Source organism: Aedes aegypti, chromosome 3 (assembly GCF_002204515.2).
Source record: "Aedes aegypti strain LVP_AGWG chromosome 3, AaegL5.0 Primary Assembly, whole genome shotgun sequence".
Lineage (NCBI taxonomy): Eukaryota > Metazoa > Arthropoda > Insecta > Diptera > Culicidae > Aedes > Aedes aegypti.
This window is the reverse complement of record NC_035109.1, coordinates 61,876,126-61,903,473: the sequence shown is the minus strand read 5'-3', so window position 1 is coordinate 61,903,473 and position 27,348 is coordinate 61,876,126. Positions and strand designations below refer to the sequence as shown.

The window sequence follows — 27,348 nt, the reverse complement described above, 5'->3', positions numbered from 1 at the left end:
ACACCTTCCGGTCTGCCTCTTTTAACGTCCAGTCTTCGTGCCCCTAGAGAGCCATGAAGCGAATTTTGTTTCCCTTTGGAAGTTGCGGAACCTAATCTAGTTGCGTAATGCATAGAAGGCCCTTCACGCAGCCAGAATTCGACTTTTCACTTCGCAGGACGCGCCATTGCCACATATCCATATTGCATCAAATCCAAAGTAAACAAACGCTTCAATAACTTTAAACACATCCCTATCCAACAATACCTCAACACCAACACTGCTGAGCCACCCATGTATTTCGTTTCGATGGAATTAATGGTCAGGCCTAACCTTGCAGTCTCCTTCTTCAGAAGCACGAAAGCCTCCTCCACCGACCTGCGATCGATATCGTCCGTAAAGCCAAGAAGCATGTACGACCGTGTGACGATAGTGCCGTTTCCTTGCACGCAAGATCTCGTAATAGCATCTTTGAGTGCAATGTTGAACAGTAAATTCGAAAGTACTTGTCATTGCTTCAATCCGTCTAACGTCACAAACGAGATTGACATCTCATCTGCAAACCGAACACATGATTTCGAACCATTTAGCGTTGCACATATCAGCCTTATTAGCTTCGCCGGGAAATCATGTTCAGATGTTTAATAGGATTTGGCAATATATTAATTGCAGCAGAGCAATCCCTCAGTAGTAGGCGCACTGCAGTAAATGACCTTTTAGTAGATAGGGCGTACAAGGTCATCTAACCAACTGGTAGGTATATTTCTTCGTCCTTTCAAAGGGTCTACAAACAATGCGAAAAATTAGAGAAAATGGCATTTCCCTAGGCAATTAATGGCTTTTAATATATACATAAATACATACGAAAATACATACGAACCTAAATATTACGATATTTAGAAAAAAATCTTGAAAATGCTTTGGAAACTTGAGGTCTTAAGCAATTACTTCCAGCTTAACAGAATAAACAATTTTGCCGAAAGAACCATATAGCTGAATTGCCATTTGACCCAAATGGGTGTTGAACCATTCACGCGTATTGCTCAAAAAGCAACATTTTTTTTTCAAAATATCGGTCTACTTAAAACATTATTTTCGCCAAAGACACCAGGCGTCTATCCAGTCATTTAAGTGGGATAAAGTTATTTCCTCGTTATTTCGAATCAGCTGCAGTGTGCGTCTGGGTGGGTGATGGCTGATTCTACTGTTGCTGATATACACCATTGTCGAGCGTACAAAGCTGTCCATCGTACAACGAAAAAAATCCACATAAAAAATTCATATTTCTTGCTTTTTAATTTCCCCATAGCTCCAACTATTTTGGCTCGAGTAAGTCAGTGCTTCCCTGCTGCAACATTTCTGCCTTGCTTCTTCGTCCTAGTCATGTGAAAATATATGTGAATTGGATAAGTTCAGCACGTACTCGTATTTTTCTTCTGTCTGAGGCTACATGTATTTGATGCACAGTGATATCAAAGAGCTCCTTACTGGAAGGAGTTTAAAAAAAAATAAAAAATTTTAATGATAAATCCACTGTCAATTATGCTGAAGCAATAGTACCCTATTTCAAATATTCCCATGAATTTTAACGGAAGATACATCCATCCCACTCTACATCTTCCGAAAGATTAATGACTGCGAGCACCTTTTCAGCGAAAGCGGTTGGGGAATTTTTCGCCAAAACTCACCCGAATTTCATTATGAGGGGGCAATATTCGACGACAAGTGAAAATTGCGGAAGGGTTGGCATCATTTATAATCGTAACCGGTGCGTCATATTAGTCAGTGTAGGTCGGAAGACGCGCGACGAGTGAACCTCTGGGAAGCGAAAAATTAGCGGAAGCAAAAATAATGACTTTGGGAAGGATGCCTTCTCGCAAGGATGATGCCACGTCACGCAAACGTTTCCCCAACTTTTGGTGGGGATGAGGGCAATTAAAAACTCAACTCTTTAATTGCGGAGTGGCTGCAACATAAATCACTCCGGTGGTGCGCTTGTACAGGCTTATCGCCCGAAAAATGAAGTCTCCTTATTTGAATAATGGACTTCCTTACTTATTTGTACAACTTTGCAAACTCTCATTTGGAAGATAAAATAGAATCGGCAAAAACATTCCTTCGTTCAGCTGATCTCTTTCCTTCTAACGACCAATGTCACCGAGCAGCGTGAAGGTTCGACTATTAATAAAAAATCATGAAATCATGGCACAAATCTTCCCATTATTGGCGGGAACAATGTCTCTGGAGTTGACCTGTATTTTTTTTTAAACTTTATTTCCATCCTTTAACCCTTTGGGGCCTGATTTTTTCCAAGAACTATTATACAGTTTTTTTGAACGCCTTTCAATAGTTTTGGTGCTCAAAATGCTAAACATAACAAGAAATGATGACAAATATTTTTTTGGGAGATGCTAGGTCTTCCAAACTGCTCTTGAGTTCATAACTTGAAGTCTATGCTTGTAATAACAACCTTGTTCATCATACAAGGTGATGAACTGTAATCTACCGTATATTCTGAACCTTCTGAGTGTTCAGCAAATATTATCAGATCATTTCGAATGTTCTAGATTATCTAACTTGTCGGGATGTTCAGTGCATAAGATCTACAACGCGATGAGAGTCAGGATTTAGTGGTAATAAATTAATAACCACGAAACGAAGCACTTCCGAAACATGGTGTATTCGACAAAGTTTCCAGTCATAATTAGCGACATCTATTCCATAAATTATGTCACGTAAAAATATACTATTTTCAACCCCCCTGCTTTTCACCTTTTGTTTGAGAACAATTTGTGAAAACGTCAGTAGAGTCTAAATGCGTAAACGAGTAGAAACACGTTTTGAATATATGTGTTTGTCGACGAATCTTCTTCTTTTTTCTTGGCATATCGTTCCCACTGGGAGGAAGCTGGCTTCTCAGCTTAGTGTTAGTTTAGCACTTCCACATTTATTACCTGAGATCTTTCTCAGCTAATGACCTTTTTACATGGATATATCGTGTGGCAGGCATGCGCCCATACTCTGTGCCCAAGGAATTCAAGACTCTTTCCTTTACGAAAAGATCCGGTAATCGTCATACAAATCTCGAGCTCTACTTCTTTTTTGCAATCGTGCAACACGACTATCCGTGTAGAGGCGTCACTACTGTACTGTCAAAGACAAACAGACGTAACACTCTTGAGAAGCTCATGGTACATGCGTTTAACGATGAATTTGAATTTCAGTGTTCAGTGAAGTTCAGTGAGCCTGGTAGATTCTTCTTCTTCTTCTTCTTGGCGTAACGTCCCCACTGGGACAAAGCCTGCTCCTCAGCTTAGTGTTCTTTGAGTACTTCCACAGTGTGGCAGGAACGAAGATAAAGGGTGTCCACGATAAAATTGCCACACACAAAATTGATTCGCAAAATTCGAGTTTTCATCCGAAAGCCATCAAATTGTCAGGGATTGAGAAATAACTATTAAACTTCATTTTACCATTTAACTCGTATTTTATTAACAGTCCATACGGAAATGCCCGCACCTTGGCCTTAACCCCGGCCATGAGATTCCGCGCAACCTGTGAATCAATCGTTTTTTTGCATGTGAACCCATACTTTCTTCAGTTCCTCGACTGTCTTCACTACCTTAGGTCGTTTACACACTTAATTTCCGTAATCGACTTCGGTAAAACGGATTGCCGAGAATCCAACAGCCGAATCTCGGCAAAATATTTGCTGAATCTTGGCAAAACTTTTACCGAGATTTCGGTAAACCATTACCGAATCTCGGTAACGTTTGCCGAAATCTCGGTAAAAAATTTGGTTTGCCGAGATTCGGTAAAATTTTAAAGATATTTCGGTAAAGTTTACCGAGATTCGGCAATTTTTTTACCGAAATCTCAGCTGTTAGATTCTCGGCAATCCATTTGCTGAGGTCGGCAAAATAATTTAAGTGTGTAAGAAGGTGCTGCTTCATAATCGCCCAGTACTTCTCGATGGAGCGGAGCTCCGGAGTGCTGGAAGGGTTCCCAAGTAGCACCCGAAACATCTTCCAAAGAGATGCTTTTCAAAAATGGTTTCAATCGCGTATCAATAAAAGCATCTGTAACTTACATGGTTCTAGTTCGGTTGCATATCAATATCAAGGCTCATAAAGTTTTATTTCCGTTCCAATGAACACGCATTTCACTTTTTGTTTGACGTTCAACATTTTTGAAACGACAAGATTTGCTGCAAATGTCCTTTGCAAATAGCAATGAAGTCAAGTTTGTCAAGATGTTTCCAGCAACTTTTCAAACAAACTCTTGAAACTTTTCCCAAAATGCCGGTTTTAATGTTATGTTTCAAATTACTTTCATTTAAAGCATCCACAACTTGCATTCAATTTTCATTTCCATACCCACAACTCAAGAAGATTCATCTCAGTTGCGACCAAGTTGCACTAAACTACGTGGATGACAGCTAGAAGTTTGTTTGTTTGAATCGAGTTGCAATATGGTTGAGTTGCACCTTACGTATCATCTAACAACGAAAACATGGTCTAGTAACAGTTTGTTTGTTTGAATGGTGTTTCTCATATGTTGCGCGGAAGTTTTTGCAAAAAGTTTAGATTATTTCAGGCGTGGTCTAATTTCGACAGTAATGAACTTGTATTCCGAAGGGTGCAGTAAAGTTATAAGCAACAAGCTTTGATTAATGGGCCATGTGGTCGCTTTTATTGTGCATTGGCGTAGCAATTGTTCGAAGAGCTGGTGGAGTAGTGAGTAGAGAAGAAGTTTGGTGATCTTGAGGTCGGAAGTTTGGTTCTCGTTCATATTTTTGTTTTCATTTTTTTTCTCTCAAGTATTTTGCCACAAATTAGCAATTTCGATATAACTTAAATATGTTGCAAACAGACTCCACCTCTTGCGCTTTTTGCGTTGCTATTCGTTGCAATTGAAAGTCATATTTTCAACCATTGACAACTTGGATTAGTTTCAAGAGATTATTTTATTCTTGAGTTGAAACAAACTGTGCTGCTTGGGTTGAACATTTTCGACATGAAATTGACCTTATTATCCGCATACCACTTCAGCACGTCCTTGGAGTAGTGGCATGAGGCCAAATCCGGCCAGAAGATTGTTGGGACGTTGTGGGCCTTCAGGAGAGGGAGCAGCCGCTTCTGGAGGCACTCTTTCATGTACACTTGTCCGTTCATCGTATCCTAGGTCACGAAAGGTGCACTCCGCTTCCCGCACGTGCAGATGGCTTGCCAAACCAGGAATTTCTTCGCAAATTTGGACCTCTTCTGAGTGCGGACATGCTCCGGAACGCTGAACTTATCCTTGGCCGTGAAAAACAGGTTGCCGGGGATCTGTTTGAAGTCGGCCTTCACATATGTTTCGTTGTCCATGAAGGTATGGGTTTACATGCAAAAAACGGTTGATTCACAGGTTGTGCAGAATCTCATGGCCGGGATTGAGGCCAAAAATGGTAAATGGTAAAATGAAGTTTAATAGTTATTTCTCAATCCCTGAAGTTTTGATGGCAATCGGATGAAAACTCGAATTTTGCGAATCAATTTTGTGTGTGGCAATTTCATCGTGGACACCCTTTACTCTATGCCCAAGGCAGTCAAGAATATTTTCATTACGAAAAGATCCTGGACCGACCGGGAATCGAACCCGGAACCCTCAGCATGGTCATGATGAATACCCGCGTCTTTACAGCTTCGGCTATGGGGGCCCTATATAACCTGGTAGATTATATAACTGAACTCTATTTAGCGAAAAAAAAATACTGTCACAAGGGCAGATTTGATGTTCTGAGCTCCAGGATAGTTTGGAAAAGCTTTTGAGATTCTCAGAGGTCAATAGATTCCGTTTTAGTTGAAAATATTATTATTTGCAGCGTTGCCAGATCTACGGAAATTTCCGTAGACCTACGGAATTGAGCACTTTCTACGGATCCGTAAGATAATTCTACGGAAAATGTATATTTTCTACAGAAAGCTACGGAAATTCTCATTATTCAACGGTAATTTACGGATTTTTCCAACGGAAATCCGGGGATGCCGGGGATCTTTCCCCCCGCTTATCACTTTTCGTCTACGGAATAATTTCCAAAGAAATCTGGCATCGCTGATTATTTCTAGTGCAAGTAACTACTGCTGTAAATTTCGAGAATTGAGCTTCGGAATAGCCTGAACGTCGTAGAATATCCCAGGACATAAAAAGGCATGTGAAGCAGCGTTTTTCTTGACATAATAGCTATGTATTACCAAGTACGAACATCAATTGTATTTACAAAAGGCATTTTCAGCTACTTTTATACTAATTATTCTATTTGTCAGACTTCTGCATGTTCAGGATGTTCTAGGTTGCCAAATATCACTAACGTTCCTTGAAATAGCCAATTGGTCTGTGAGAAGGTTCAGTGAACATTGTAGATTATATAACTTCACTCAATTAAGAAGGAAATATTACTGAAAAAATAGTAGACCTGAAGTTCTGAAGTCCTGGGGAAATTTTGAAGGATCTGCAATACCTCAATCGTTCCTTGAAACAGCATATTGATCCATGAGAAGGTTCGGTCAACATTGTAGATTATATAACTTCACTCAGTTTAGTTAGAAAAAATATTGGAACAAGGGAAGACCTGTAGTTCTGAACTCCAGGGTAATTTGGAGGGCCTGGAATACTCCAAACGTTCCTTGAAATATCTTTTTGATTCGTGAGAAAGCTCAGTGAACATTAAATAACTTCATCGTTTAGTAAGAAAAATTACTAGAACAATTGTAGATCTGAATTTCTGAACTCCGGGGTAATCTGGGTGGCAATACCCCAAACGTTCCTTGAAACAGCTAATTGATCCGTGAGAAAATTCAGTGAACCTGTTAGATTTTATAACTTCACTCAGTTTAGCGAGATAAATTACTTGAACAAGTGCAGACCTGAAGTTCTGAACTCCAGGGTAATTTGGAGGGCCTGGAATATCCCAAACGTTCCTTGAAAGAGCATATTGATCCATGAGATGGTTTAGTGAGCATGTTAGATTATATAACTTCACTCAGTTTAGTGAGATAAATTACTGAATCAAATGTAAACCTGAAGTTACGCACACTAGGGTAATTTGGAGGGCCTGGAATACCCCAAACGTTCCTTGAATTAGCCTATTGATCCGTGACAAGGTTCAGTAAACTTGGTAAGTTATATATCTTTACTCAGTTTAGCCAGAAAAAATACTGGAATAAGTGTAGGCCTGAAGTTCTGAACTCCAGGGTAATTTGGAGCACCTATAATATCCCAAACGTTCCTTGAAACAGCCTATTGATGCATGAGAAGGTTTAGTGAACAGGAAAGATTTTATAAATTCATTCAGTTTAGCGAGATAAATTTCTGGAATAAGTGTAGCCCTGAAGTTCTGAACTCCAGGGTAATTTGGAGGGCCCGGAATACTCCAAACGTTCTTTAAAACATCCTATTGATACGTGCGAAAGTTCAGTGGACATGGTAGATTATAGAACTTCACCCAGTTTAGCAAGAAATACTACTGGAATAAATGTAGACATGAAATTCAGATTTCCAGGGTAATTTAAAGGGCCTGGAATACCTCAAACGTTTCTTGAAGTATCCTATTGATCCGTGACAAGGTTCAGTAAACATCGTAGATTATATAACTTCACTCAGTTTAGCGAGAATAACTACTGGAACAAGTGTAGACCTGAAGTTCTGAACTCCAGGGTAATTTGGAGGGCCTGGAATACTCCAAACGTTCCTTGAAATAGCTCTTGAGATTCTCAGAGGTTGGTAGATTCTTTTTGAATTTGTAATGTTATTGTTTTTAACCCAAACAATTACTGTAACGGTTGTAGATTTCAAAGAGTGTGCTTCAGGACAGTTTGGACTAGGGACGTTCCGATATTGCGAAGTATCGATTTTTGTTTCGATACGATCATCGAACCGAAGTATCGATACCACCGATATATTGAATCATAATATCGATATATCGCAATATCATTTGATATATTTGAAGGGTACAAAATTATTGTATTGCTTAGATATGCGGCGTTGAATTTCCTGCGATTCGTAAATAATTCTTTGCACCCTAAATATTATTGGAAGTTTAATCGATAGGGACATCAATATCTTCTTTTACGATTCATTATATAATAATTGGTATGTGAACTGCTATCAAATATTTAAAAAAAAAAATTGTATTAGGAGAAAACCCTACAATTGTTATCCAAATAGTGGTTTACGATATATCGGAAGGATGTATCGATATCACCGATATATTGAATAGGAAATATCGATACCAAAATATCGAATATCGAAAGCAAAATATCGATATTGCGATATATCGGAAGTATCGGAACGCCTTTAGTTTGGACGTCCTAGAACATCTCAGGACATAGCAAAGCAAGTGAAATAGTGTTTTCGTTAAAAGATTAATTCTGTATTATCTAGCCTGAACATCATTTACGTTCACAAACAGCATTTCACGCTTCGTATGTACTTATAGTCAATTTTCCAAACTTCAGGATGTTCAGGATGTTCTAGGTTGTCAATTAGGTCATAAAGGCATATACTTCATATTTTTCTCTGATAAAAGAGTATATTTGGGACAACTTTGCCGAAGACAGTATATACATTTGTTCATTGGTTCTTTTTTTACAGCCTTTTTTGTACTGCGGTCATATATGACCGCGCCGGCCCCAAAGGGTTAAGAAAATCCGAACACAATCTTTAATCAAAGCTTCAAAGGAAAAAAGCTTTACTCTATTCAATAAATTTGGAATTGCTTAATCCAAAGTTGTTCTCACCATTGAAAAAAAAAACGAGAATGGTAAGGTAAATTATAATAAAAAAAACAGAACTAAAAATGCGACGCATAATTCCTACTTTTAATTATCATAACAAAATGTTTCAGTGTGAAGAAAACGTTCTAGCAAATCAATCTACAACATACCTGTTCGCACCAGCAGTAGGAATCCCAACAGCATCCATAAGCCTCCACCACCGTAGCTGGTGGGACTTTTCCGAAGCACCATCGTATCGACCGCTTGGATCTTCTCAGCTGCAGACTAGGTAACACCAAGCACGTTTTCACAGACACATTCACCGCGCACTGTGTGACAACTTATTCTCACAAGTGGTGCCTCGACATCTCTGTACACTCGCTTTTTCTTCTTTCTTTCCCGATTAATGATGGCTTTTTCCCACGAAATGCTGCCGTTCACCGAGTAATTCTGGCACGTTGCTACGCAATTGGTATTTATCCTTGCGTTAACATTTCTTTTTTTTATTTCGGAGAAAAATACACTTGTTACCCACCCCCTCCCCTTACATTACCACACGTTCGCGAAAACTTTGTTGGAAATCGATTTCCGGCGAAAAAAAACACGAACCACTCAACGTGCGGCAGTCGTTACATATACGCGTCGCCGACAACCGGTTGTTAACAACTTCACTTTTTGTCACTTTTTCTTCGCACGCTGAATTTAATCTTCAAATATCGCTGTGGGGGTGGTGCTCCAACAAGCCGGATTAGTTAACAGGGAAAAAGTTGTGTGGTTTGACAGAGAGGGATTTTTCCGAGTCAGCTAAAACTGTTGGCCTAACCTAGATCCATGGTGCATGTACACTGGAATGAAACAGAAGGATGTTTGAATTAGTTAAATATAGTTTATATACTAACTCCAAAAACTTTTTTTTTCAGTAAGTATATGAAAACCCGAATTCAGTACTATACCATTCAATTCCACTAGAGTTTGTATCCTTTGACAGATACACGTATTTCGACCTCAACTGTAAGGCCGTCTTCAGTGTCGTGTACTAGACTCGACTTTTTCAGAAATCTTTTTTTTTCAGAAATCCCTATGAATCAAGTGAACTAAAATAATGTTAAGCTCGGCCTTACCTATGTCTTCTATGATCAATAATAAAATTCAGCGCCATTTATTTGCCACATTTGGAGCCAATGTTTGCGTAAATGTGCCTACCGGAACAATTTTTCCCCCGAAACATGACTGAAAACCCGGCCGGCGGAGTTGTTGTGCGTTCAAGTCAAATCAAAAGCAGCCAAAATTGCTTTTTCCACTTCATTTTGGGTTCTTTCAAGTTTCAGCAACGGAATCATCCCACTTCCACCAGTGGGGCTCTGTTTATGGCGGCACGCTTACGAAGAACCATTCGGAAGCGGAAACTTTTCCTCTCGAAAGAGTCTTTAGGGTGCGTGATTGATGTGGGCCTGGGAGGAAAATCCAATTCACTTTGATTGGATATTCAAGTTGGTTTTTGAAGAGGTCTGAAAATAAGCGGAGAAAAGAAAACTTTTAAATTCGTGATTTGATAATGATGACTGGATGATAGATTTGTGACAGATGTACGGCGGACTTAATTCATCAAAACGGGGTTCGGGATAAGAAGGATTTGGATACAATTCTATGGAGACCCATTAATATCACAGGCGAAAAAAAGCTTACAGACTCGTTGCGAAGGAACGAATGCCCTACCATAATGCCACAGATAACCTTTTAATTAATTATCACATGGTCATTTCATGTACTCCCCATACTAACATGGGTCAATGTCATTTCTTGTCATCGGTAAATGTGGTGTACGTTTCCAGAGAGACACAGGAAGAGCATTAATTTCCTGGTTCTTTCCATTAGGAACACCTTCTTCCGATCTCTTGCTTTCAAACAACACACAAAACTCCTAACCTACACTTTTCTTTGGAGACACAAAAAACCAACTCAAGATTCGAAGTTTTCTTATCCGGTCATTTCCTCCTTTCGTTTATCTTTCGAGCATCGTTTATCTTCTCGATAGGCTGACGCTTTTTTTTTTTCTTTCTAGAATCCACAATAACGAAGTCTGAAAAGTGGAGGGCTGTGGAAATGATGTATTATCCAAACCCAGTTTTCTGTGTGTTTTAGTGAACTATTATTCTTCGGTACTCCACCCGGCTGCCTACGTTCGGCAAACGGATGAAATGGCCGAAAAATAATGGCGTGACCTATGTTTTTGTTCCGTAGCACGAAATTAAAACAAACTCTTGGTATCGGTTTCTTGAACGAAAAACATTGTTCCTGCGTTCAATGTGCTAGATTTGATTTCAGGTTTGAAAAAATGGAGCTTTTGGCTCAGATGAAAACGCACAATTACTTATCAAGTATTTGTGATGTTAAGAATCATGATTTGTTCGTATTTCTTCATGGAGACGCCGTGGCGTTAGTTTAAAAAAATAATTTTAGTATTTACGTATCGAGTTTAGACCACTAGAGTTCTATCACCTTCATTAGCTGCCTAATAAAATCGTAAATTTTCGAATGTTTCAAGATATTGTTAGAAAGTAGATGGCAGAAGGTCCTCTATACTTCTTGGTTTCATAAGTTTGAATCAACTATAGGTAATTAGGCACAACAGTCTTGCTCATACCACTCCTAAGGCTGATTCTCTGCAACGATGGAACTTTATCACGTAATGCAAATGATTTCTTCCTTTTACAACAGAAGTTGCTTCAGAAATTCCAAAAGGAATTTCTTCAGCGATTATTTCATGTATTTTTTCTGGAGAGTCCTCCAAAGATTTATTTAGGAATTCCTCCAGCAAAACTTCATGAATTTCAAAACAGATTCTGTATGAACTCTTCTCCTGAGATTCCGGTATGAGTTCCTTTAGAAATTCTTAAAGAGATTGCTTAATGAATCACTCCCAAGAATTTAATACTGGAATTCCAACAAAAATTCCACCAGGAATAGCTCCTATCACAAATCTACCAGTGATTCTTCAAGTAAATCCCTAGAAATCCCTAAAAAAAAACTCTCTGCGATTAATACAAAAATTCTTCCAGGAATTGCTTCAGAGATTTCTACACGATTGCAATTTTTTGAGAGGTTCTCCAGGGTTTCTCAGGGGATTCTTCTAGATTCTTTTAAAAAATCTTCCAGTATTTCCATCAAAGATTCTTCCTCGTATCCCAGAAGGAAGTCTACGAGGCATTCGAACTGGGATTTCTGAACGATTTACTTCTAGAATCTACCAGAAATTACTAAAAAAAATTATCCATCAATTCCTTTCAGAACTTTTTGAAAGATTTCCAAGGAATCCACCAGGAAATACCTTAGGGAATCATGTAGAAACTCCTTCAGTGATTGTTTTTAAAGTTCCTTCAGAGATATATTGAGGAATTTATCCAGGGAATTTTTCTGGGAATTTTTTCAGTGATTTCTTCGATGATTCTTCCAAGGCACTATTGGACGCAATCTGGCGGGACAAAATTAATAACTCGGTAACGAAGCGTTTCCGGTATTTGGCGTCTTCAGCAAAGTTTTTTGTAACAACGAGGATCATCTACTGACATAAACGGATAGTTCGTAAATCGTCCGCATAGGTGGCACCACAATCTAACTTTTTACTTTGACGTTCTAGAGTCTTGGCATATTCGGCAAAGTTGTTCATTTTGATAAAATAAACAACTCTCTCGAAGACGTCAAAATTCCACAGCCTACTGTTTTCTAGTTATTGGCGAAATTAAAAAAAATAGTGAAAAAACATTTTTTTTTCACCGAATTTGACATTTTTCCTAAGAACCATGTCATATAATATTTTTTGCTGATAAATATACAACGAACGCAAGCTATGGTGGAAAAAAATTAATAATACGACGCATAAAACCTAAGAAATCATGAAAAAACTTGAAAAATAGAGCAATTTTTGAACCTTAATATCTCCAAGAGCGCAAAAAATCGCTAGTTCAAATTTTCAGGCAACATAGAGCAATACTTGTTGAAACGGATGTCAAAATTCCAGAGAGGTATATTTTGGTGTTTTTGAGATTTTTTTTACGGTTTCCTTTCAATTACGCGATTAATATTTTCCTGGCAAATATTTAAGTGTATTTTTAAATTATCGGAAAAATATATTTTATCATTTCATGAAATTATTATATCTGCTCACAGTATAAGCTGGCTTTGGATTTCATCTCGAATTCGTTGTCACAGTTTTCCGGAAGCTCAAAATTTAAGCAAATCCGGTGATTAAACACATATTTAAGGTTAAACAACCTAACAGTTCTCAAAATCGAAGGAATCTCCAAATTGATACCTTTGATCTGTATCCTCTGTTTCAAAACATCCAAGAATCAACGCTCTTTCCGCTTTAAAACAAATCTGTAAGCTCCGGACAACAGATCGTGCGCTCTGAAATTTTAGAATTAAGAGATATCGACATGAATATGCTTTAAAATTTAATTTTCCGTGTTAAAAGTAACACATTCAAAAAATAAATTGCTCACTTCGAACCACGATGACAACAATTAACTGACACACGATCAAGTATTTCATGACATATTATATCATTTGAATTATTGAAGTAAAACAATTATGTACCCAGTTTTAATCTACACTTTCATCTACATTACTCAATATCAACTCAAGGAACTGCTCTTAAACTGAATTTCATGGCTACTATGATGGCTTTTTAAAACAGTTTTCTGAAAGTTTTTGTTCCACGACTCGTTATTTCTTGAAGTCGATCGTCCCTTCAGATTCCTCATGGAAATTAACTGTATTGGAGAAATATAATCATTGTAAAAAAAATGATAGATCTCAAAAACACCAAAATATACCTCTCTGGAATTATGACATCCGTTTCATCAAGTATTGCTCTATGTTTCCTGAAAATTAGAGCTTACGATTTTTTGCGCTTTTGGAGATATTAAGGTTTAAAAATTGCTCTATTTTTCAGGTTTTTTCATAATTTCTTAATTTTAATGCGTCGAATTATATTTTTTTTCCACCAGAGCTTGCGTTTGCTATATATTTATCAGCAACAAATATTATATGACATGGTTCTTAGGAAAAATATCAAATTCGGTGAAAAAAAATCGTTTTTTCACTAATTTTCTCTAATTTCGCCAATAACTCGAAAACAGTAGGCTGTGGAATTTTGACGTCTTCGGGAGAGTTGTTTATTTTATCAAAATGAACAACTTTGCAGAACATGCCAAGTCTCTAGAACGTCACAGTAAAAAGTTAGATTGTGGCGCCACTTATGCGGACGATTTACGAACTATCCGTTTATGTCAGTAGAAGGTCCTCGTTGTAATAAAAAACTTTGCCGAAGGCACCAAATACCTGAAACGCTTCGTTACCGAGTTATTAATTTTGTCTCCCCAGATTGCGTCCCTGTCCCATAGTGCAAGGGTTTCACAATAAATTGATTTATGAACTTCTCCACAAATTTTCCAAAAACCCTTTCCAAGGATTCAGTCTGGAGACATTCATATAATTGCTTTGTTTTAATTCTTTGAGTAAATATCAGTGGAATCCCTGGAAGAATCGTCTTTGGGAATTTGAAGATTCCTTCCTGATGGAATAACTAGAGTAGAGAAAGAAAAAAAATCTAGTTCATTCCTTCGCGGGATTCCTGTTCGATTCTCTCGCGCAAATATCGGTGGTTTCTTAGAAAAAAAAATCTTGTGAGCTTGAGGAATATTTTGTTCAATTCTCTGAAGGAAAGAGAAATTCTAGTAAAAACATTGAGGTATTTTCTGATAGAACTTTTGGCGAAACTCTGTTAGATTTTTCTGGTACAAATTCTAGTGGAACTCTAGTGATATTCCTAGTTTTAACCCTGGAAGAACTCTTGGTAGAATTCATTAAGAAACTCCTCTCATGAAAAATTACAAGTTTAATAATTATAGAAAATACCAGTGAAGTCTCTGAATGAATAACTGGTAGAATCTCAATACAAAAATTGTGGTCAAATTCCATAATAAATTCGTTATAGGATCGTTGGAGATCGTCTTGGTGGAAACTTTGGAGGATTTTTGGAAGAACCTCTGAAGGATTTTTTGAATACCCGTTAAAATCACCGGAAAAATATTGGTGGAGTTTTTGAAAGAATTTCTAGCGGAATCTCTATGAGAATTTCAGCTGAAATCCTCGAAGATTTTCCTGATTGAAATCATGGAGACATACGTGGGTGAATTCCAGATGCAATCCGTAAAGTTTCCTGGTGAACTCCTTAAAAGAATCCTTGTAGGCTTTATTTGGAGGATTTTTTTTTTGGAATCCAAGGAAGAACTCCTCTTAGAGTCACTGGAGGATATACTGGTGGATTCCCAAATTACTTGTAAAATCCTTATTAAAAAAAATGCTGGAAGAATTTTTGAAAACTCCCAAGAATCCCTGGAGATATTTCGCGAGAGATTACTTGAGAAATCTCGGAAGAAATGTCTTGAGTGATTCCGGTGACAAAATCCTTATCGGAAATTTCTGGTAAAATCTCAGGAAGAATTCCCGATAACCTATAAGGTTCCTTGGAGATATTAATTCCTTAAAGAATTTCGAACGAAATCCCTCGATTAATTCTGGGAGGACTTCCTAGAAACACCCTTGGAAGAAAATTATGGTAGAATTCTTTCACAAATTTCCCTTTCAGCCTGATGGAACCCCCTAGAGGAATCTGACAGAACTTCTTATGGAATCCTAGAAGGAGTTCATAATGAAGCCCCAGCAGGATTTTATAATGAATTCTTAGAAGAATTTCGAAAGGTATCCATGAAAGAACTTCTGATGGCATCCCTGCAGAAACTCCTATTAAATTTATTGAAAGACTAGTGGTGAAATCACCAGAGAAACTTCTAATCGAATCCTTGGAAGAACTACCTTGGTGGGCTTCGTGGCCATGCGATTAGGTTTACCAAGCATTTAGCCGCATCTTGTCAAGAAGTGTGGGTTCGATTCCCGCTTCAGACTGGAAAACTTTTCGTCAGGAAAGTATTTCGACTGTGCAACTGGGCGTTGCATGCTAGTCCGTTTTTTTAACTTGTGATGTAATTCCTGGACGAATTTCTGATGGAATCACAATAGAAACTCATGATAGAATTTCTGTAGGAAATCCAGGTAAAATCTCAAAAGAAAATCCTCATGGAATTCCTACAGAAACTATTGATATTCTTGAAGGAAGTCATCGGAAGGAAGTTCTCCTGATGGAGTCATTGGAGGAACTCCTAGTAAAACCCCAAGTATGACTTCTAATGGAATCCCCAGAGGAACTACTGATGTAATCTCTAGAGGAACTCCTGATGGAATATCTGAACGAACTTCTGACGGGATCCTTATAGGAACTCCTGATGAAATCCCTGGAGGAATTTTTATAAAATCCCAAGAAGAAATCCTTATGGAGTTGCTTGAGGAATCCTCAATATAATCTCTAGAGAAATTTCAGGTACAATCTCCGAAGGAAATTACTAATGAAATCCTTGCAGGAGCTCTTAATGAAATCACTAAAATAAGTCCTAATGTAGTCACTAGAAAAACTCCTGGTGTAATTCCTAAAAGAACTTGTGATATGATTCCTGGAGGAATTTCAGGTGGAATCTATGAAAAAACTTCTGATTAAATCTATAGAGGAATTCTTGAAGGAATTTCTAAAGCAACTCCTGTTGAAATATCTGAAGAAGTTGCTGATATGATTCCTAAAGGAAATCCTGATGGAATGCCTGGAATAACTCCTTATGCAATTCCCAAAAGATATCCTAATGCGTTTCCTTGAGGGAATCCTGATATCCTGATAATCTCTGGATGATTTCCAGGTGGAATTTCTGAAGAAACTTCTGATGGAATCTCTAGAGAAACTCCTGATAAAATCCCTATAAGAACTCATGATGAAATCCCTGGAGGAATTCCTTGTAAATTTCCTGATGGAATCCATAGAGGAATTCCTTATAATATGCCAAGAAGAGATCCTGAAAAAAATCTTCGAGGAACTCCTGATGTAATCTCTGGATTTCCTCTTATGGAATCTCTGGAGGAAGTCCAAGTGTAATCTCTGAAGGAACTTTTGATGGAATTCTGGGGGACCTTCTGATGAAATCCTCAGAAGAACTCTCAGAGGTACTCCGGATAGAATGCCTATAGGAACTCCTAATGGAATCCATAGAGCAATTCCTTATAATATGTCTAGAAGAAATCCTGAAAGCATTCTTCGAGGAATTCCTGGTGTAATCTCTGGAGGAAGCCCAAGCGGAAAAGATGGAATCCCTAGAGGAACTCTAGATGAAATCTTTGGAGGAATTCCTAAAGATATTCTTGAAGGAACTCCAGTTGGAATCATTGTAGGAGTTCCTGATGAATTTCCTAGAAGAACTTCTGATGAAATCCCTAGAGGAATTCTTACAAGATTGTTGATGGAACTTCCAATAGAATCTCCTTATGATATTCCTAGAAGAAATCATGATGAAATTCCTCGAGGAACTCCTGATAGAATCTTTTGAGAAATTCCAGGTGAAATCTCAGACGAAACTCTTGACAGAATCTAAGGAGGAACTTCTAATGAAAGCCCAAAAAGGATCCTGATGGAAGCCATAAGGATACTCCTAACAGAATCTCCATAAGAATTCCTGGTGGAATCCCTGATGGAATCCTTAGAGGAATTCCTAAAGATTTTCTTGAACGAACTCTTGATGAAATCCCTGGAAGAACTCTTTATGGAATCCCTAGAGCAATTCCTGGTAGAATTCTTGGAAGAATTCCAGATGAAATATCTGAAGGTACACTTGGTGGAATCCCTGGAGAAACTTTTCATTGAATTGCTAGAGAAACTCCTGATGAAATTCTGAAAGGAGTTCCAGGTGGAATCGCTGAAGGAACTTCTGATGTAATCTCTTGAGGAATTCCAGATAGAATTTTTGGAAGAACATCTAAAAAATCCCCAGAAGAATTCATGATGGAATCCCTAGAGGAGCTTCCGATGGAATTCCTAGGAGAACTTCCGATGGAATCCTTAGAGAAACTCCTATTGGAAACCCTGATTAAATTCCTGATGTTATTCGTGGAATTCATGGTTGAATCCTTAGATGTACTCCTGATGAAATTCCTGAATTTTGATGGAGTTCCTGGTGGAATCTCTGAAGCAATCCGTGATGTAATCGCCAACCGTCAAATCGGTTTCACGAACAGTCAAATTGGTTCGTCAAGCAGCATCACACACGGTCAACCATAGCACCAACATGAACATCAACCTGGGAGCAGAGTCAATGTTGGTCTGAGCGTCTGTGGGATGCATAATGCCGTCAGTGCGTCGTCAATAACACTTTAACACTCGACAGCCCAAGATCTATCAGAACATAAATTTTCAATTCAAAAAACAAAAATCTTAGGTCACGTGATTCTCAGCCAATCTTGCTGAAATTTTCAGACAGTTTTGATTCTAGTTTTATTGTTATGGATGACAATCCTCGAATCCTGGATGGTATCGGAATTATTCCAGATTCTCTTTGGATGCCAACATATGGCCGTTTGGGGTATTTCGTTAAACCTGTTAAAAGGAACAATTGCATTTTCTAATCAAAATGACCGTTTCGGCACCATTGGGGTACCCTCATGGAACCTATGACAGATGCCACCCGAATGGTTCTACAAAAGGCCAATGTGGCCAATGAACCATTTCATATGCATTGATAGTTCGGAATCGGTACAGAAATACTATTTTTTTCGTAGCTGCCTCTTAGTGGTCAGCTCAAACTAAAATTAGATTTATTTAGAAACATTTTCAAATATTTGTATCTTAACTTACAAGAAATAGTTTTTCCTCACATCAGCGAAGACCTACCACAATTTCAGCACTTTATTTGATGATTTCCAGCGCTAGTTCTAGATGAACAAACAATTTCAAATCAGTCCAATCTAATCAATTTTTTATCAGTGTTTGCTCACGGATATTAGGGGTAATTAGCTACCTGCTAGCTTTCGAAACAGATCACTGCTGCTTTTTTCAATTGCACAAATCCTCAGTGACTGTGCGAATCCACCTAAACTGTCGTTTATACTTAAAAAGTGCTTTCTACACAAAACTAATTCCTTTACAAGAACATAAAGTTTGTAATGTTTTTATTTTCTCTTCGTTTCAAAACAAATCATCGTCAATGATATCTGTTACCACAGTTGACCGGTAATATCTGCGGTGAGATAATCTCACTTCTCACTATAGTCTGTGAACGGAAAGATAGAGCTCGATGCCGTCAAAAATAGTATTCCCATGAGAAATCATGCAGGAAAAGCTGTCGTACGGCCTGTTTTAGTGCGAAAATGCAATTGTCCCCTCGAAGTTCCAGAAATGGCCAATGTGGTTCAATGACCAACTTCAAATAATTTAAAGCATTATCATAAAAAAACATGAAGAAAAAAAAACTGTTGCACGACCTGTTTTTGGCGAGAAAATGAGAAAAAATCATGTGCAGTCAACTCTCCATAACTCGTTAGGGAGTTTCCATCAAGTTAGGGAGGTATCGAGTTACAGAACACAAAACCATTGCAAATTCGATTGAAGGGTCTATCGGGGTAGCCATGAAAATACAATTTTGCTATGGTTCTCTAACTCGATATCGGGATACGGAATATCGAGCAAGGGTGAGTTTACCATAGTAGGTAATCAGTATTATTCTCTCTAAGTCCTCCAACAAGAAAAGAATGTGATTCATGTGATTTTACAAAATCCGGGAGGTATTCTAGAAGGATCTCCTAAACCAACATCTGAAGGAACTTGCTTAAGTTTCATAAAGTAGGTGACCCTTGATGAACTCTCGCAAAGATCTTACAAACAACTACTAGAGACTATTCTCAGGATAAAATTTTGCAGGAATTCTTTGAATACTATCGGACGGAATTCCTGAAGAAAACCTTTTTTATTTTTGAAGAAGTCGTAGAGATTTTACTTTTTTTTTACTAATATTTGATTCGCTTCTTCTATATGTAAAAATCAATAGGAGAAGTCCTTAAGTTTTGCTTCACGAAATCTGGAAGTAAATTCCTGAAAAACCTGTGAAATACTCATGTAAATACTCTAACATTTTCTCTGGACCCTTTTAAATTTGGTAGCAGGATTCACTGCTAGCAAATTTGAGAAAAAATGTTTTAGAGACCATTTTGGTCAAAATATTTTCATAGACCATCCGTTTAAAATATTAATATTTTAGAGACTTGCGTTGAAATAGATTACGTTTTTGCCTTATTTTCGTTACGTCACTTGGACAGAACCTGTTTCGCAGTTTAACATTCTTATGAGTACATCCACAGTTATTAGCAGAGAGCTTTCTTAACCAGTTCATTATTGTTTCACGTGTATATCGTGTGGCAAGTACGATGATACTCTTTTCCCTGGGAATTCTAGAAAATTTACAAACCGAAAAGATCCTCGACCGGTGGGATTCGAACCCCCACAACACTCAGCTTGATTTTGCTGAATAGCTATATCAACCCTGCCATCCGTGAAACATTTATTTGCCATTCAAAGATATACCGGCAAACCAATGAACAGAAACTCTTGTTTGCATTTCGCATGTTTTTTCAACAAGAAAAGCCATTGATGAAATTAGAAAACCTCGCTGCCATGTTTATGAGCCCCCTCTTGGAAAACTCGATACCGTTTTCATAGAACATACGTGCCTCCAACTCCGAATTGAAAAGAAAAAGCAAGCCGCTATCTGAGAATCATTCGCGAGTCGGTACTTTTGTGTTTTTCTTTCATCCCCCCCAAACTGCGGCTTTGAAGCTCTGAAAGCAGAAATCCAGCAACGCCGGTCCACACCGAGGTGACCAATTTCACAAGAAGTTCAAATGCAAATGAAGCAAACCGCAAATGGGGTCAGCGGTTGTCCTTGCGGGGTGCGGCGGGAGCGGGATGGTTCCGCAAAGAAAATGGAGGCTTTTCATTTTTGAAAAGCGGTTTTCCGTTTGAGTTAGCACGAAGCGCACTCGACCGTGTGGTTTCGCAAGATCAATGTTTGCAGATATGTGCCGGCATTCAATTAGGAGCGGGGCTTTCTTTTTCTGACGTGATTTGATGGAGGGTTCCTTTTGACTCGAGAGTGGGTACTTATCTAATGAAATAAATTAGATGTTCTAGATGTTCCGTAAAATTGCGGGGATATTTGTTGGCTTTCTGAAGCTTTTACTCAATGTAAAAACGGAAGTGACGAGTAAAAAGAAAAATTCGGACAACACTGTTCAAGTATGATTAAACACATTTTTGTACCTTAGATAATATTGAACATTCAAATGTTGAGAAAATTTGAATCTACTGAATCAAATGCCATTCAGACTTCCTATTGAAAGGTTAATAATTGTTTCGGGTAATATATCACAAATAAGCATGGTTATTAAATCTGGAATAGGTGTTCAGTTTAACCCTAAGCTTGAATAAGTTGTTCAACTCGTCTAGATGGAAATAAAAAAAAAAACTATTTCTAGATTTATCAGCAAAATTCTTCTTCTTTCTGGCGTTACGTCCCCACTGGGACAGAGCCTGCTTCTCAGCTTAGTGTTCTTGTGAGCACTTCCACAGTTATTAACTGAGAGCTTACTATGCCAATGACCATTTTTGCATGCGTATATCGTGTGGCAGGTACGATGATACTTTATGCCCTGGGAAGTCGAGAAAATTTCCAACCCGAAAAGATCCTCGACCGGTGGGATTCGAACCCACGACCCTCAGCTTGGTCTTGCTGATTAGCTGTGCGTTTACCGCTACGGCTATCTGGGCCCCTATCAGCAAAATAACGAAGTCGAATAGTCTTATGTCGTTTTCGTTTTTGAACCTGGGTTAGTGCTAACCTGACTCCAGAATAAAAAAACGTTTTCAGGTTCATCTGTCAAACGGTATGTTGGTGTGCGTGCCATCACGCGGGGTTGTATTGCGAGCAGTCAATCCTTGTCGTCAAACAAATCTTTCAACAATAATTTCAGCTGTTGGTTATTTCAGGCGGAAGTTTCGTCGAAACTGAATTAAAATGATTTTGTACTCAATTTATATAAATCAGGCTTATCCCACCCTTTTGAACCTCGGCCAAATCACAGAAACAATTTTGTGCGGCGGTCCAAATATTTTAAAGTGACCAGATATGTTTGGCTTCAATGCGGGACATAATTTGTAAACTTTAGAAAATTTTAAATATTCTAGTAGGATTTCCATAACCTGTTGTGAAAGAGTTTTTAATGTTGCACAGATAAAAATAACAAAATATTTTTTTTAATTTAGATCCTAATAACGTGATATTTTTAAACCAGAATTCCAATCAGAATGTTGTATGCTTTTCAAACTGATTTTTGAGATATTGAAGCAACATTTTTTAGTAATTTGAACTGAATCCTTATAAGATTATGGACTAAATAAAATCCAAGAAAGAATCTTGATCATGAAGGATTCTGAGTTAAATTTAGTGAGTTGGTTCGCTGAACAAAATCCACAAATTGATTCTTGATTTTGGACAAAATCTTTGCAATTAAAAAAAATACCGAGAAGAGAACCAATACAAATTTTTGGAAGATTCTGAATAAAATTCTGAACAAATCATGAATTCCTTAACAGTGCCATTTGAAGTTTCTTAACTAAACCAAGGGCTTAAAATATAATAAATCCTGTTGCGTATCCTGGAAGTATTTTCATAAGACTTGAGCTGAAATATTGTCATAGTTTTTACCAGTGAATACAATGGAAATTCTTATTTCTATCAGAATTATATTAAGCTAGGTATGCTGTACCGCTCAAGAAAAGTAAAAATTTCTGCCCAAGAAATGGTCAAGAAATTTCCTACAGTGAGCTCCATTTGAATTGACATTTTTACAAATATTTTGAAAAGATTTCAACGTAAATTAATTTCCTATATGGATTCTGTTAAGATTTTGATTACATTTCTGTTGGTCCATGGAGAAAACCAGCCAGTAATTTTGAATTTCCATAAAGGCGAAGTAGGCCGTCATTGAAATTTGTTCTGTATATCGATGATTATGGCTAATTTGTCGCACGATTGCAAATTGAAGAAAATCACTTGATTTGCCTTGACATTGCTTAAAAAGTATCAGCATACTTCTTGCATGTAAGCGTAAGTAGTGATACTTTTCTGAATCAATATTAGCCATCTTTATTACTTTGAAATTGCAATCTTCAAAATCAGCATAACTGTCAAAATGAATTACGGGCCACTTAGCCTTAATAACATTTCATTACTCATATTTCAAACATAAGTTCTATTTCTGGTTACCTCTACAATCCGGGACGTTTTCCGGGACGCTTGGCGATGCGGGACAGATTGCTCAAATCCGGGACTGTCCCGCACAATCCGGGACGTCTGGTCACTTTAAAATATTTTGATGCACAGACATTTGCGTAAAATCTAACAAAAGTTAGTAAATGGTGCATTTTTTTTTCTAGAAATCGCAAAAAATGCTGATAAGCATCCTGCTGGCTGTCGTAAGAATGCCTTCCAACATAATTTAAAAACCTTGCCCAGGATTTTTTATTTTAAACTAGCCCAATTTTTATGAAAAATATCTCCATCGTAAAGTCGTAAGGTGTTAACATCGAACTTCCATGTATCTCATATATTGCACATGGATATGGAAAACGTTCAGCATCTAGTTAGATTTCGTAATTATAATGCAAATATCATCATAGTTCCATCACTAAATAATATAATTAAATAATATAATATCAAATCAAACTTTCGATCGAATCATGTGCTCAAAATTTTCCAAGAATTCCTACAAATCCTATAAATAATGTTCCTACAAATCTTTCAAAATCTCATCATTTTGAAATCCTATCTTGAAATCTTCGATAATGTTTTCCAGGATCATTAAAGAATTTTGCTCATAATTTTATTAGAGAGATTCCGTCAGTATCTGTCTGGTTCTGTCTAAGTCTAAGATTATGTGAGAATCCTACCTAGGATTATATTTAAACTATGCCCAGGAGGTTAGAAAATAACTTCTCGAGTTCATTGTTAAACCTGACGAGGAGTCTGAAAAATTCTTTCGAACATCAAAATCTTGCCCAAGTTTCCATCTTTATTTAAGATTTGTGAACAAGCTTTTGTGAAGATTCTGCCAAATTGTTGACATAATCCTGCAAAGTTATCTACGAGAATATTTGGCCATGATTCAATTAGATTGTTTATAAAAAATACACTATTTCGCAAAAACTTTTGTTCAGCCTCAAGCGGCATTAAGTTTTGTCTACTAAATAGAGAAGAAAAGGGAATAAATTGCTCTTACACACTTAAACAGAGTATACGCGTTCGGTAAAGAAAATTACCGAAACGAATCGGTAATTCACACGAATACCGATCATTCGGTAATTTAACAATTTTTGACACCTTATCATGATCATAATTACTGAACTACGGTGAATTGTCGACGATCTGTCAAAAAGATTACCGAATAATCTGTGAATCGTCCGTATTACCGATAATGGTAAAATATTTAACTGAAGTTTCGGTAAACGGGCTGTTCGATTACCGAATTCAGCAATTAGAATGAATGACAACGTCAACTCATTGTAAATGTTTATCTTTCGGGCGTTGCAGTGAAACTATTCGTGGAATATCTCCAACCGAAATAGTAACAGTAATCCTGAAAATTTTCTCGACACAGGTGAGTTTAGTGCACGTACGTTTAATCAATAAGCCAACGTTATATTCATCTTTGCAGACCAGCCGTTAGCGTCCGCCGTTTTTTCCTCATTTTCCCGTGCGCAAACTGCTGCATGCTTCCGCCTGAAAATCAGTCATTGATCTCAACATCATTTGCGACATCAGTTAAGCCTTATAACCATACTTTGTTGATTCCTGAATTTCCAGTACATAATGTGCAAAAATACTATTTTCTTGTGAAATAAAGAAATGCGATTTGAAAATTTGTCTACGTTATTGCATTCGAGAAAATAGGTCCCCAAGGAAAATAATCTGTGCACCGAGATTACAGTTCTTTGGTAAACGATTACCGACAGCTCGGTTATTTTGACAGCTGACCTAGAAAATGGGAATTACCGAACAGTCTGTAATTTTTTCGTTTACCGAACTGATTACCGATCATTCAGCTGTTGAGATTTCGGTAAATGAATTACCGAAGTCGGTGATTTTGTCTAAGTGTGTATATTGTAAGATTGTTATTGAGGATTTTGCCCTCCAATAGACTCACACCTAAATAATTTTGTCCCACCAAAATATTCTCCCACCATGATTGCAATATATTGGATGGCGTCGTAGCTAACAAAACCAATAAGTAACGCACATGTAACGCATTATGTTGGATTGTACATTGAATGCAAGGTGCGTGCTTCTATGAAAGTGCCATATAAACTGACGTGTGAGTATTTATTTTTCCTCGTTGAAGATGTGCACGATAATCTATTCCTCAACTAAACGAACAATAATATTGAATAAAAACTTTTCACATCATGAACGCGATGTTCTCACGTTAGATCTATGTGTAGTACAATTTTTGCCATTATTCGTAGTCTAAAAATAAGTGCTTAAAACTTATCTGCAAAGAAAAAAATCTGAAATTTAATGTTGATTTGAATAATTCACAAATTAAATGTATAGCCTTTATATGTGCTAACTCCAATTTCATATAATTCTCAACGGGCTGATATGAAGAATCTTCAAACTCTTCGCGGGCCACATAAAATGGGCAAAATATGGCCCGCGGCCGTACGTTGGGAAGCCCTGATTAATAAATAAATACATATAGGTACTACCTCTTCATCCGTGTATGTAGTTTTCTCTTATGTCGTTCAAAACGTTGCCCACAGGCGGTTGTTTAATTCTCGTTATTTTCCAAAATAACTGATAAAAAAATCTTCGAAATCCGAGTCAGAATCTGATTCAGATTTCTAATCGCAGAAGCAGCGAAACCTGTTTAGTAACCGCAAGCGAAAACTGTTTGTACAATTATAACAGTTCGATTGCAGTTGTATTGGTGAACCCAGTCATGAAACCGTGATTCATCACAGTGCGAACCTATTGGATTTGGGGTTGGAACTAGTGCGAAACTAGGTCCAACCTGTGCGAATAAAAAAACGTTTTGACAGCAGTTAGGTTGGAACTAGTGCGAACCTAGGTTGGAACTGAACAAAAACGAATTCGACATTAGTTAACTATCTAATGGAGTAGCTCTTAAACACCATATAGTATTGCATAATGTTATAAAAAAGCCTCAAAACTTGAACTTTGTCATGTGTGTTTTCTGTCAGTAAAATGTTTCAGCACCAATGAGAGGTAAACTCCTAAAACTGAAACAGATAGAGTATTCTCCTATCTCATAGACACACCTTATCCAAAATGAAACCCAATTGTGCATGGGACACATTCTACGGAATCAAATTTGCCGATTTGTCACTCATTGACCACAGTTTTATCACTTCGATTGACCCCCATCCGCCCCTCCCTCCATGAAGAAGTTGTACAACCGATTGTTTATCTCAAAGCGATAGGCACATTGGCCGGATTTATCGGTCCCAACAGTCGTCCCATGTGGATACACGCATAAGACTAACTTTTTCCGTTCGACCACAGAACAACAACATCAACAGCAGGGAATATAGCACAACAACAATGTTCGTACCGTAGAACAGGGTATTTTTGATAATGCAGATATATTGTACGTTCTAAAAAATTCTAAACGAAATTACATAATTTCCCTGAATCAACTAGTAAAAGTATTAGTATGATACATCATGTCAGAGTTCTTTTCATTGGAATCGAGAATACTTGATGCTTCATACCGTTTTCATTAATATCACGGACAGTTTTTAATTCAGAACACTCAACTTTGTATGTAAACATTTCACACGCAATGTTTTAGTTTCTGCCGTTCAAAAGTTCTCGCATTCGAGGTCGTTTTAATCAACATTATCTATAGATATCTACAAAAAAAATATAATGCTCAACTGCTTTACATGCAGTTGTTTGCCGATTTCAATTATTGATATGACTTTTCTATTTATGATTTTCATTAACTGTTCGGGGTTCCGGGTCATTTGGCCGAACGCCGTTTGGCCGAATGCCGTTTGGCCGAACGCCATTTGGCCGATAGGGTCATTTGGCCGAATGCCATTTGGCCGAATGCCGTTTGGCCGAATTTGAAAAAAATAGTGAACTACAATTAGCATGCATTTTGTAATTAATTTCAAAGCTGAATTTCAAAGAACAGTTTAGAGAAACATCCTAGATGTAAGCAATTTTTCACTTCTTTGCTAGCGGAAATGACTGCCAGCATAGGTTTTCGCATGGCATTTGTAGTCAGTCAGCTTTCGACAGTTACTGCAACGGTTTACGACTTATTCGTCCTTCTGTAGCATCAGTTTGCTTCAATCATTCTGATCATACTTAGTAAATGAATCAATTTCTAGCAATCACAAGTTTGGTTTCTTCTCCACAACTGTGAAACAGTGAGCTATTTGATGTAAGTATTTTCCGACTCGTCCGGTTTACTGATATACGCAATCAACGGTGCAAAGTTCAGTTAACACTTTGTAATATTATTCTTGGTGGAGAATGACATCACATCATCCCTTGTGTTAAAAATTATATGTTTTTAATAAAACTCTTTCCTTAGACTG

At 37.5% G+C, this 27,348-nt stretch overlaps 1 protein-coding gene across 3 annotated transcripts in view; it reads right to left on the bottom strand.

Moving 5' to 3' along the window:
- Positions 1-27,348, bottom strand: part of LOC5567664 (zwei Ig domain protein zig-8) — a 649,981-nt gene that overhangs the window by 563,863 nt on the left and 58,770 nt on the right. For all 3 annotated transcript variants that reach the window (XM_021850384.1, XM_021850385.1, XM_021850386.1), the window contains exons 2-3: positions 9,857-10,243; positions 8,906-9,580 (exon numbers count right to left, since the gene is read on the bottom strand). In XM_021850384.1, the coding sequence (XP_021706076.1) occupies positions 8,906-8,987 (82 nt within the window). In that variant the 5' untranslated portion in view covers positions 8,988-9,580; positions 9,857-10,243. The remainder of the gene's footprint in view (positions 1-8,905; positions 9,581-9,856; positions 10,244-27,348) is intronic.